This window comes from Lemur catta, chromosome 5 (assembly GCF_020740605.2).
Source record: "Lemur catta isolate mLemCat1 chromosome 5, mLemCat1.pri, whole genome shotgun sequence".
In the NCBI taxonomy this organism is placed as follows: Eukaryota; Metazoa; Chordata; class Mammalia; order Primates; family Lemuridae; genus Lemur; species Lemur catta.
Window position 1 is genome coordinate 86,913,038 of NC_059132.1, and position 14,065 is coordinate 86,927,102.

The 14,065-nt window shown below is 36.7% G+C and overlaps 1 protein-coding gene across 8 annotated transcripts in view; it reads left to right on the top strand.

The window, feature by feature from the left end:
• ELF2 (E74 like ETS transcription factor 2) overlaps positions 1-14,065 on the top strand; it is a 105,117-nt gene that overhangs the window by 74,107 nt on the left and 16,945 nt on the right. For 2 of the 8 annotated variants that reach the window (XM_045552267.1, XM_045552268.1), the window contains exon 1: positions 7,426-7,760. The exons of the other annotated variants lie outside the window; for them this stretch is intronic. In XM_045552267.1, the coding sequence (XP_045408223.1) occupies positions 7,703-7,760 (58 nt within the window). In that variant the 5' untranslated portion in view covers positions 7,426-7,702. Of the gene's footprint in view, positions 1-7,425; positions 7,761-14,065 lie in introns of those variants that run through there. 8 annotated transcript variants of the gene reach the window in all.

The window sequence follows — 14,065 nt, forward strand, 5'->3', positions numbered from 1 at the left end:
AATTTGATGAATAAAATGGGATAAATGCATGCACTGGAGTACTTTATAGCACTTAAAACACATACCTATATTTACTTACACCGACATGGTTAGAATATAAATCTTGAATAAGAAAAGTACCTTTTAGAATGGCGTTTATAGGCCGGGCGCGGTGGCTCACGCCTGTAATCCTAGCTCTGGGAGGCCGAGGCGGGTGGATTGCTCAAGGTCAGGAGTTCGAGACCAGCCTGAGCAAGAGTGAGACCCCGTCTCTACTAAAGATAGAAAGAAATTATCTGGCCAACTAAAAATATATATACAAAAAATTAGCCGGGCATGGTGGCTCATGCCTGTAGTCCCAGCTACTCGGGAGGCTGAGGCAGTAGGATCACTTAAGCCCAGGAGTCTGAGGTTGCTGTGAGCCAGGCTGATGCCACGGCACTCACTCTAGCCCGGGCAACAGAGTGAGACTCTGTCTCAAAAAAAAAAAAAAAAAAAAAAAAAAAGAATGGCGTTTATAGTGTAATGCCATTTATGTACCCAAAGCATGTAAAATAATACTGTATATCATTCATATACACACAAACATATAACATATATATGTAAATGTACACACATGTAAAAGTGTAAAAAATGGATTAGAAGAATATACACTAAACTCATGATGGTGGTTTCTCTGGAGGGATGGAATGGTGAATGTCGACTTGGGGGTAATATTCAAAGAAGATGTTAACTTCATCTGTTATGTGTTATTTCTTAGGGGAATAGACAATCTTAAAGCATAAATGAGAAAACGTTAACAGTTGTAGCTTCTAGGTGGGAGGGAATGTGGCTATTTGTTCCATTATCTTTAGTAATTTCCTGTATGTTTTAAATCCCCCTCAAAAATTGTATTAACGTTGAGTTCCTAAACTAGGAACATAGAAGACTTAGATTTCTACCTTGGGAAGATGATGATGTTATTGGTAGAGGCAACTAAGGAGATATGTAGATAAAAGACCTTTGGGTATCAGTGGGTTATCCAAATAGAGATATTTGAATACAGTTGGAATATTAGGACCTATAGCTTTAAAAAAAAGTTAAAGACTAGATCTGCTGGATTTTGAATCAGTATAGAAATAATATTACCCTAGGTGGGGGTGGATGATGCCATTCTGGAGAGAGTGGAGAATGAAGAGAGAAGGTGGCTGAGGATCGCACTTTGGGTGAACAGTCACATTTAAGGGTTGTGTAGAAGTGTGAGAAGGTAACTGAAAAGAACCAGTAGGAGGAAACAGAGTCAGACAGTACTATCATGAAAATCAAATGAAGGGAAGGATTTCTGTAATGGGTAGTCAACAATGCCATTTGTTTGGAGAAGCAAATTTAGATGAAGACTAAAAAGAAGTCACGGGGTTTGGCAATTAGAAACTCAATGTTGACCTCTAGAATTTTTCAATGGATAGCATGCAGAAGATACTATTAGAGAGGAAGAAATTAGTTAATCTAAATATTACTTTTGGAATTAAATAAAATGAAATTTGACTTACATTTCTAATATATTTTAGTTAAAAATTCTGTTGTAAATTTTTTCACAAACATGCTAAACAAGAATCATGTACTAACCCTTTTAAAGTTTCATGGGAATTGCAAAAAATTTTTCTAGTGTATTCAATATACTACACATTCTCTGATGATAATAAAGAACCCAAACCCTTGAAATCAGTAGTCATAAATGTTGTTTAAAATATAGAGACTGTTAACTATTTTAACTCACTTTGCATAGTGTCATGCACATATGGGTGCTTAATAAGTGCTATTTAAAACAGTTATCTAACATTCATTAGAAAAGATTACCTGCAATAATTAATTGACAGTCTTCCAAGAGTGGTTTCTAAGAATTGGAAGGAGTGGATTGTCTATTATGAATCATAAAGTGAAGAATCAGGAGTCTTGCCTAGGGATAACTTAAGTAAAATGAAAAACATGAACCTAAGTCAAATCACATCTAAGCTAAGCTAAGTATGTATCAAAAGTAGTACATACTAGACCCTTATTCATCATAGGATTTTCATGGTCCATGCCCTAAAATGAATGCTGTTATGCATTTAACAGGAAAACTTATGATAAAATAACTTTGAGAGGTCATAGACCTCTTTGAGAATCTAAAAATAACCATGGCCCTTCTCCTCAGTAAAATTAACATTTCATTAATACAATTTTGCCTTTGTGAACCTTTATGAAAAATTCATGCTTTAGCTGGGCTTAGTGGCTTGTACCTGTAATCCAGCTATTTGGGAGGCTCAGGCGGGAGGACTGCTTGAGCCCAGGAGTTCAAGACCAGCCTGGGCAACAGAGAGAGACCTGCTTCTAAAAAAAACAAAAAATGAAAAGAATTATCTAGGCATGGTGGCAGGTACCTGTAGTTTCAGCTGGTCAGAAGTCTGAGATGGGAGAATTGCTTGAGCCTAGGAGTTTGAGGCTGCAGTGAGCTATGATCGATGGCACCACTGCACTGCAGCCTAGGGGACAGAGTGATACCTGTCTTTAAAAAAAAAAAATGGCTTATGATGGCTTTTATGCATATAAATAATTTAACTTTCTTGGGTGGTAGTCTAAAATGTAGCATATATCCACTATTATTAAATTTCATGTATAAGCAATTTTATATATCATATTGTCTCTAAGACTTTCTTGGTGGAAGTTCTGTGTGATTTGAGAAAGCTTAATTTTTTTCCTTTGTTACATAATTTAGTGTTACCAGTAGTAGACACCTGTAACAGAAATTTGGTCAAAGTAGTGCGGATAATTACTTGTTGAACAGATGAGTGAATTTGTGACTACGGGTTCAAACATCTTCATCTTTATTTTGTAAAACCTGATTATTAAAACAAATCAGTAATATAAAAATTTCAAATAGACATTTAAACAGTAGTATAAAACATGAAATAATCTTTTCTCCTTGTAAATCTGTACACTGCACTTCTGTAACTATTATCTGTCTTCTAATCTTGAATTTAATGCTTCTGTATCACCTGATTCCAGATTGTTTTCCCTTACAGACATATTTTTTCTTACAGATTATTTTTACTGATTCCTTTTTTCTACTAAACATGCCCAACACACCAGGTTTGAATTTCATTGTTAGTTTGGTTGTATGAGAAAAGCTTAGACCATTTGACCTCCTCCTATTGTTCTCCCACCCCAGTCACAGCTCAAAATATTTTTTTCCATTTTTCTCTTTTAATTTCTTAGAAAGACACTTCCCATTGCTTTACCTTTGACACTAAAAAGCAAAACATCAACCAATTTGCAGTTTACAATATATAAATATAACAGTAGTTAAATGGATTTAACTTTTCATCTATTTTTATAACTTCTAAATTTTATAGAAAACTATTTCATAGGATTTTTGACCTTGAAGTCATAAGACACTCTGTGATCTTTTTAAAATTATTTAACTTCTTGAGGCCTCAGTTTCCTTATGTATAAAATAGGGGATTGGACTAATTCAGCAGTTCTGAAATAACTCTACCATTGGTGGTCAAAGAGCTGTTGTTACTAAAATAGGAAACTGTCTTAAAATGTCCCCTCCCTTTTATTCCTACCCACAATTTTTTTTTAAAAACTCTAAAGCCAGTTGCCCTTTGTTTATATTAGAATAAGATAGCATAAGCAAGAGTAAGATAGCAGATAGCATAACATACCATCTGATAGAGCACACATTATATAGTTGGGTTTTAAAACAATATATACAATTCACAGTAGTCAAGGAAAAGAGGTCCTGATGTTCAGGTTCTTGATTTTTTGAAAACCTCTAGGCTATGTGATCTCTAGGCTCCCTTCTAATCATAACATTTTATGATTCTTTATACCAGATAAAAAATACAAGTGAAATTATCAGAGTGATATAAAAATAAAAACATTAAAAACCTACATGGTATTAGAAATAATTGTGTATTTACATCTCTCTCAAGAATTTTTCATCTTGGTTACTACAGGACCATAAAACCATTCAAATAGCACAAGTGAACATTTTGTGGCCAATGGCATATGAATTCTATAAAAAGGCCAAGGATATTTAATTATTTTTAGTTATATTTCAATTATAATGATTATCTTTATTAAGACATTTTCAAAATGCAGTGATTGGAGATTGAAAGAGCTGATGCCCAGACTATAAAGAATTAACAAATGAAAAAAATTGCTTAGGATTCTGTAGTTAAAAGTTGGAAGTCATTTACAAACGTACCCTTTCCTTTATCTAAGCTGTGAAATGTATTAATTATCTTTAATTAACAGATTATCTTTAATTAACAAATTATCCCAAATTTAGTGCCTTAAAACAACAAACACTTAGCACTTCACACAGTTTTTGAGGTTAAGGATTGGGGAGTGGCTTAGCTGCATGGATCTGGCTCAGGATCTTTAATGAGGCTACAGTCATCTGTGAACTTTATTAGAGCTGGGGGTCTTTTTTGTAGGTAGCTTAGTCACAGGGCTGCTGCTAGGATGCCATTGTTTCTTGCCTTATTGTTCCAGCTCCTCAGAGCTGCTTAAGTGTACTCAAGACACGGCAGTTGGCTTCCTCCAAGAGCTAGTGACCCAGTCACTTCAGCTTTATTCTAGTTGTTAGAAGTAATTTGGCTCCACCTCTTAAAGGGAGGAATATGGAAGAATTTGAGGACAGGAAAATCCGTATGGAACAAAATGCGTTGTAAAAGATAAACAAGCTTGGTTACTTTGGTTTCTGGGAAGCATTTGGGAGTAAGGGCCCTAGTGTCAGTGCTTAGGTTCAAATCCTGGTCTTGCCCTTCATTAACTCTTTGACTTTGAGCAAGGAACCTTAGATTCCTCATCTATAAGATGAGCACAATAATATCAATTTCATAGGAATGTGGAAAGTTGAGTAAGTGAAAAAATGAAGGCAAGGCATTTAGTATAGTGGCTTTTATTTGGTAAGCATTCAATAAAAGTTAGCTGTTATTTACCTTTTTTCCCCCTCTCCTAGGATACAGCAATAACTTTGATATAAGGGATATTGTTCTCTAATATTATTAGCAGAATATGAATTTGCTCTAAAGTATCTACCATACTAGACTGTCTATTCTTACTCAGTTTTTAAAATTCTGCTTATAAATACCTATTTAGTTGTCAAGACTTGAAAAACATAGATGTGTGTATGTATATACACATGCGTGTATATATATACATTTTATATGCATATATTCATATATACCACATGGTTTGAGTCATATGGTATAGAAAAATATATATATTTAAATCCTGCCACATTTATATTTTTAATATTTTCCCGTTATTAAAAATTCCTCAAACAAGTTATTTTTAATAGAACAATCCATTGAATGTCTTCATTACTTTCGCAGGCTAGGCCCCAGAAATGAAATTCCTGTATCAGAAAATATGAACCTCTTTTAGACTCTTAATATACGCCACATTGCTTTGCTGAAAGGTTGTACCAATTTATATTTCCAGCAGTGACCTCCCCTTATATTCCCAGTATACTGTTGTTGCTTTCTAAAAAGTATTGGTGGCTTTTGAAAGCCTAGTTACAGTAATCAGCAAGGCAGAATTGCGTTAAAGCCCAGGGAATTGTGTTTTTATAAGAGCTTTAAATATACAGTATGGGAATATTTTCCAGTCTTGTTGCATTAATTTCTGTGTATGTGCATCTATATAAAATAACTTGAGTATTCTGCAGGAATAGATAGAGCTTCTGTTCTCTTGGAGCTTAAAATATAAAGCTGACAGGTACACACAGGATGTACAGAGAGCAATATAAACACACATACGTATATGTACACTATTCAGTTCTTAAGCTATATTTCAAAAACAAATAGTAAGATAAGAGTTAGGTATCAGGCTTTAAAGCTTTTAACTGATTCTTTCCCACATTCTTCTTGAGCCACATTGCTCTGTCACCTGCACAAAAATAAAACTTTGGCTTACATTATTATTTTCTCTTCTAAACAATACATGAAAAACTATTGATTGGTAGTAGAAATTCAGATTTCTTATCAATTTCAATGATCCTCCTAAAACCAGCAATTACATACCTTACTTAGTATCCTCATCTGCCACATGGAAACTACCATTTTAAAATGCTGCCTGTCAATGGATGATCCTTATTTTAAACTAATTAGCAATAAAAAAAGCTACCATCTAGTTCATTTTGTTCCATACATGGCAGGTTTACCTAATTCAAGAAGAAATCCTTATTTGGTTTAAGGGGAGTTGTACTTTGGAAATGGCATGTAGTTTTTTGGGGGGAGGGTGGGGATCTTGGTGATAGACCTGGGGGAAAAGACCAAGAGAATACCTGGAGAAATGAGAAAAAGTAGTCATGGGCTATGTAAATCCATTCTGATGCTGCACTGACATTGCACAAACTTTTATAAAATACTGCATTAATATTACCACTGAAAACAAATTTTTCTCTAGATTACCAGCACAGTTCAGTTAATTCAGACCATAAAAGTTGTTATGTTACCTTGTTATTTAAAATTTGCAGCTGCCAAATCTCCTTTGTGTGTTTATTCAGCAAATACTTACTGAACACTTAATCTGTAGGAGGCACTGTTTTATGTAAGTTTTGTGTACAGACAACGTTAGGGTAACATTTTGCTTCAAACAATTTTTATATTGCAAAATTCTGAAACCAGGGAAGCATCTTCTTGTTTTGATGAAGTCTCATTCCTAACTATATTGGTTTGATTCCCTGTTTTCAAAAAATTTATAGACTCTAAATTGGCCACTTATTTTCCTCTCCCATTGCATTTTAATATGTACTTTATTTGTAATAACGTTAGTTTCTAGTAAAAAATATTTTTTGACGTAGATGACGATATAAATGAATACGTTCATTTGTTTCCAGATGAAACCAAACAGAAATGAAAGGGTACATGAATTTCATGACTAGCAAACTGGAGGAGCCTAATTTAATTTCCCAGAGGTTGGCGTGTTCTGTTGTTTACTAAATACCTGTTTAGTGTGCTCTTTGGCACTTCTGTAAAGGGAAAAGACGAAGTCGGTCTCAAAGTAGTTGGGAGCTCTTTACTTTCCAAGTAACGCTTTTAGAATATTTTCTAGGCATGACTTTTTTCTTCGTGTTCCTGTTTTAAAGTGCACATCTTTCAGGTGAACTGGTTACATGTTGCATAAGCGTTGAAAAAGCCAAAACAAGTTAAATAGCCACCTTTATTTACAGCTGCGGGACTAGGTATTAGATCGCTTCCAGGAAGAAAACACGATTAATGGCTCTTTTCCAGAGGGGGGACAATTGCAGACTTTTCTTCCGCAGAGCGTGAAATGTGCCTTTTCCCGCCGAGCGGCTGTGTGCTCGCCGCGGCTCCGGGAGCAGTTTCCCAGCCTCAGGTGTCTTTCTCGCCTCGGGCTGTGGCGCTCGCCGGAGCGGGCGTCCGGGACTTCCTGTCTGGGCGCGGGGCGGAAGGATCGCGTTGCCAGCTGGGGCCGCCGCCGCCGCCGCCGCCCCTGCCCCTGCCGTTAGGTGGTGGGGTTTCTCAGCCCGGCGGCGGGAGGCGGGCCGGCCTCGGCTTCCTGTCGGAGGACGCGCAAGGATCCGGGCGTCGGAGTGTGTGCGAGTGCGTGAGTGTGTGTGGGTCGCTCGGCGTGTGTCTCGGGCCGCGGGTTCCGCCTCCTCCCCCGCCGCCGCTGCTCACGGTGTAAGTCAATGTGAAGCAGCAGCTCCAGCCCCGGGATAAACATGGCGACGTCTCTGCATGAGGGACCCACGAACCAGCTGGATCTGCTCATCCGGGCGGGTAAGGACAGGGGAACTTTTCTCCTGTGCATCGGTGTAGCAGGAGAGGGGGTGCACAGAAGGCGGGGTGACTCCCCTGTGGCGGTGTGTGCAGGGGGTACAGTGTCCACCTCGCAGTCACTGGGGCGGCCGGGGGAAAGGGGGGAGTGAATGAAGTAATGGAGGCGACGAATCAGGAAGTGATCACCTTGGAGAGTAACCTGCCTCGAATCCGGCGCTGTCGCTTCGGGGTGGGCTAGGCGAGCAGCGGCGGCAGCTGCCGGGCGGAGCGCTGGCAGCGGGTGCTGGAGAACGGAGCCGCGGTTAAGTTGGGGACTCGGGGGCGGGCGAGTTGTGCGCTTCACCCCAGTTGCTGAGGAACCAGGAAGTGAGTGCGGCTGTTGTCTCTCGGCTGCGCCTGCCACGCTGTCTGGCCGGAGAGGCCGCTGCTGCCCGTGGTCGTGGGCGGCGGGCTTCTCCGGGGAACGCTCGCCACCGCCGCCTCGTTCTCCGTTCACACTTCGTCCGCAATTCCATGACTTCCGCATGGACGAGGCAGCCCCCGGCGATGTCCGGTGGACCGATACCCGCCAAAAAAAAATGCTCTGACCCTCCCTCCTCACATCCCCACCGTATGCAGCCTCAGGAGTAACGGTTCTGGAAAGGGTCACTTAATGTTGAGTAACCGGAATGATGTTTCTCTCAGGGGCCCGCCTCCCTTTCCTCATCTTATGGGTGGCTGTGAAGGAACTAGGTTTATGCCCCTTCCCTCGTGGGTTGCTTTTTTTAAGGGGGAGAATGGGAAGGACACGGAATGTATTTTGTACCCCTGACCTGGAGCGTTGGGGCGTCAGAGAACAACGTTTATTTTTGTAAACAGTGGGTGAGTGTGAGGGAGTGAGGCAGGAGGGAGGGAGGGAGTCTTGGCCCTAGGGAAGTCTCAGCACGGAATTGCCCCCTATCCCCCTCCCCCCTAAACCTCCCACCACAGCGGAAGCGCCTCGGAGAGGACAGAACCGACGGGATTGACAGGGCTCTGGTTCCAATCTGCTCTCTGAGATGTTCCAAATAAGAGCGTTGATTTCTGGGGGCGGGACTAAGGGCCCGCGCTGGGCCAATGAAGATTGGGCGGGAGTGAAGCTGACAATGTACGCATGGAATTGGAGGGAAGAGGAGTGTAAACACGGAAGTGGCCGCAGGGGTGGGGGATGTGCAGCGCCACTGCTGCAGCGGAAGGGCACGGACTTAAGTTACATGGAAAAAGCAGCTTTACTTAATAGACAGCGCAGTGAGGGCCCTGGATCGATGTAGCACTGCTTGAATATTGTTTACTTAATGTAGTAATAAGCATACATGTTCCTTTCCCCGGGTTCTATTTCGTGTCGCCATCGATGGGAATTGGAAGATGAGACATATTTACCGAACAGTTAATGCTGTAAAAGATCTTACACTCTTTTCCATCCATTGTTTTTAGGTGGGGGACTTGAAATTGGTAGTTTGGTTGGCGAAACTGTGATTCAGGTCATTTGGGGAAAATCATGAACACGTGTATCTCTGAATTTAACGGAAGAATTTTAAGTTCTCATAAAGTCTGGAATGATATAACCATATTATTGTATAATACGCAGTGGTGACTAGCCTTTTATTCTCTAAAATGTAATACTACGCGTTTCAAAGGTTCTACAGAAAAATATAGTTTACTGAGTAGTGATTAAAACACGTTTGACAGTTATTAAGAACTTAAGTTTTAGTAAGAGGCAGAGCACAATAAGAACTTGATTCGTTTGTATATGTTCAGTCTATTAATATCCTAATATGAATTAAGGGATGGGATGTTTGGCTTTATATTATTGGTAATAACGATACTTGGAATTGTTGGGTCAGTGATACTGCTGTGAGTGTTGAACTTGTACATTTCAAAAGATGTTTCCAGTGATTGTGAACACTTGTAGAGAACCTTAGAATGCCTTTGCAGTCAGAGCTTTGAAAATACTGTAAAGGTAAGAAGGCTTAACTTTACAGTGGAAGATATTTTTTTCGTAAGCTTTTGTAATTATCAGTGAAACTGAATGTGACCTGTAGATACTTTGCTTGGAGTAACTGTATACGTAGACTGTCTTGGGTCTGAAAATACAAAAGTTTTGTCTTTCTTTGATAAGATTTTTTTTAAAAAAGTTAAATGCCATTTTCCAGCTCTACTGCTTTTTTTTAGTATATATGAATCTTAAAGTTCTTTCATGATCATAGAAATATGTTTTACATATGATTTCAAATTATTCCTCAATCATGTTCATGTAATCGGAAGCTCCCTTAAAATCCCTATTTTAGAAGGAAACTTGAGACAGGTTTGCTGATTTCCCAAGGTTTATTCATTGAGTTAAAAGTTGGGGAGGAAAGAAGGCCCAGAAAATTAAGATTCATGATTCTAAATTTTTATTGTTGCCAATTTCCCAAAGGATTGAGAGAGTAATGTTTGTAAAGTTTGTATTTGTAGAATGGACAGAATACCTTTTAATCTCCTTGAGGGAAGTCATCAAGTGTTAGAATTCTTTCTCATAAAGGTCTTACAGTATAATTGAGGAGACAGGTGAATGTCTATATAAGTTAAAAAATAGCTAAAGCAGCAGTTGCTATAGTGGGTTGATGATTAGTGTAGAATGACCAATATTTGTGAAAACTTCTAGAGGAGATAAGCTTTTGAGTTGCATATTGCTAGCGTAACTTTTTTCCAAGCAAATATAAAAGCACTTGATATTATCACTGTTGTTACATGTTAAGGTACTAGAAGATGTTCTTGTACTTTTATTTTCCTCCTTTAGAAGGTTAAATATCATATATATGCACTCTTTTAGCTATCAGTATTTATGCTGTCAGAAGTTTGAGTAATGGATGAAATAAAAAGGTTATTTATTAAAAATCACTGTCACTTTAACATGCAAAGTATTTTCGGGGTAAAGACTTGACATACTTAACTTTCATTGGCAACATGATGTAGGAGAGTGAGCCTTGACCCTGAAGTCAAGAGTTGAGGTTCTATATCTAGCTGTAACTGAACTAGCTCGTGACTTAACCTCTTTAGGGCTTCATTTTCTGTAAGAGAACAGAGTTGACTGGATGATCTCCAGTGACTTTTAAAGTTCTAAAATAAGTGGCTCAGAAACCTTAATGGAAAGTTAAGACTTTTGGTTTTCTTGGATTTTTTTACATTACACCATGTAAGTGAAAGTGTGTCCATAAGATTGTTATGTAATTGGGAGGTTAATTTGTTTTAGCCAATCTTTAAAAATATAAATATGTGCCAAATTGGAACTTGAGGCTATGTCTATATGTTTAAGTCTATGATATATTTTATTTAATAATTTAAGCTTGTATCTAGTATATATAGCTTAATATAGAAAAAACAAATGTCTAATTTTGTTACTTTCATAATATTTTTGTGAAAGTATTGTATATATACTGTCTAGATTTTCTGGAAGATTTTCACTTTCAATATATTGCCTTCTTATTCTCAAGAATACTTTCCTTGACTTTTTTCTGTATTTTTCTTTTTATTAATTTGAGAAATAAGGACACCAGAAGTTTTGCTCTACAATGCAGTTATTAAATAAGGTGAAATTTTTCTGGAAATTTAGCCTAAATATTTTCATTGACAAAATGACTCTATTTTGTCAAACTTCATTGTGAAATTTGAAATTGAAAATCTCATTTCTGATTTTACTGTAAATTGGGATGTCTAGTATCAGTCTTGAAAAGATCATCAAATTGAAAAAAAATTAGTATGTGAAAATACGAAGCACGTGTTAAGATGAAAGTGGAGGAATGGCATTAATTTTCTTTTTAAAAAATGTATTTGAAAATGTGTTTTAAGAAATTACTCTTAAGAATTCATTGCAGCATTAGTACTAAAATTTATGTAAAAACTGAGTTACAGAGTAACAGTGTGTAAATAGACAATAAAACAATTTTTTTAGAAGCAAATTTGGCTTGTGGAGAAGGGCAGGTAGCAGAGTGCTCTTGATAACTATTTAAAATTATTCCTTGTGTTATCTATATCTTAAATATTCAAAAGGATGCAAAGAAATACTTACGAAAAGCTTTTTAAGAAATCCTTTATCTGTGAATAGACAAATACTGTTTCACTTACAGAAATGGAATCAATTTTTCATCTACACACTGATGTTTATGTATAGAAACTAAAACTTACAGAAACAGGATAGAATTTGGTGGTTATTAATTACATTTGATGATAAATTACAGCTGTGTGTTTCAAAAACCACATTCTCTGATCTGGGGATTCTGGCAGACCTACGAGCCTTTCTCAAGGGATCTATGAAGTCAAAACTGTTTTCATAATAATACTAAGACATTATTTGCCTTTTTACTTTCACTAGTGTACAGAGGAGTTTTCTAGAGGCTATGTGATGTGGTACTCCAACAGATTGAATGAAAGAGGAGATAGAATTCAGTTGCCTTCTATTAAATCAAATATTAAAACGACTTACAGATATGTAAAAAAGCTACTCACTATAAGTTATTTTTCATAAAAATATTTCTGTTTACAAATAACAGGTTTATTTTACATGATTAATATTTTAAAGTTTTCTTTAATTTCAAATATGATAAATACCTTTTGATAGCACCTATATAAACAGAATATCTTTGAGGTCCTTAATAATGAGTGTAAAAGGGTTCTCTGACCAAAAAAAGTTTGAGAATAGCTAGATTGCAGTGTAGTTCAGATCTACACTGTTCAGTAAGGTAGCCACTAGCCACATGTGGCTATTAAGTAGTTGCATTGTGGCTGAGAAACTGAATTTTTAATTTTATTGAATTTTAATTTTAAATTTAAAAACAAGTAATTTAAAATTATATGTGGCTTATATTTTTATCAGACAACTCTGGTTTAGAAAAGAATTTTGATTCTTTTTCCTTTTTATATCTTGTAATGCAGTTTTATTGATTAGAAGATCAAGGGGGAAAAAGGTAAAGATGGAGTGTCCCAGACCTTTATCTTTTTCACTTTTTCATTGCATTCTTTTGTATTCTTCATTCACTTATTACTGTTATACCCTTAGGGCATTAGAGGATAAGCTGTGGTAAATCAGGTATAGTTGAGTGAAGACCTTGTAATATTAGTTTATGGTGTTGCTTGTAGGGGATACCACTATCACCTAATGAAGTGTTTTATGATTTTTTTCCATTGCTCTCAAATTGCTACTAAATTTTATTTTTGACTTGAGAACATTTTTATGAACTAGATCCATTGCCAGCATTCTCTTATGCAAAGCTGAGAGGTATGCCTCTTGTCAGACTTAATTACCAAGTTTGGTATTTTGTAACAGCTGTTGAGTGTGTCTGGAATAGTCTACAGTACCATACAAATACTGGTTGATTTAGAAAGATAGAAATGGAACAAGAAGATTTTTATTGATAGTAAATGAGAGCATAAGCAAATTTTATTTTTGGTACTATAATTAAAAATAAAATACGTTTTAAAATTTATTTAATAGATTTATTTCTTCAAGGAGTATTGACCAGCAACACCAACTACTGATGTTAACTAGAAAATGATACCTGTCAGATTGCTTTTAGCTTCATTGTTTCTATTTTTAAAATGAGTTGCTTATTTTTCCCTCCCATAAATTTCATACACACGTCTAGAAAGATAACAGTAAATCAGGTTTTAGGTAAGAGATAAGGAATTTTATTTTTCAACCCTTGCTTGTAGCTTGTTTAGTTTGTACAACACTGTTAAATTCATGTCTATCCTTAAGAAATGTGCAAAATTTTAGTTAATATTTTATTTGAATTGATCTGAACAAAATAGTATTGAAAAGTTTTTTTAAATTACAGAAACTTGACTAGAATAAGTATTTCTTAAAAAATATATTTTTAATTTTTTTTTCTTTTTTCTTGAGATGCACGAATTCTCACTCTGCGCAGGCTAGAGTGTGGTGACATGACCATAGCTCACTGCAGCCTCAGACTCCTGGGCTCAAGTGATCTTCCCACTTTGGCCTCCCAAGTAGCTGGGATTATAGTCATGAGCCACCTGTGACCAGCTTAAATTTCTGTTATCAAAAATTACTTGTTGACTTATGTCAACAAAAGTAAAAAGAGATACTGCTCACTTATACAAAACAGATTGAGTATTCTTGGAAACTCATTGGTACATTATTGTAAATTGATCTAAGAAAGGACTCTTAGATTTTTGTTTGTGTTTAACACTGAGTTAGTAAATAAAAATGCCGAGAAGTAAAATTAGTAAATATCAAAAAGGGAAAGAAATAAGTATTCCCCTATAAACCTTTAAGTTACAGCATAACT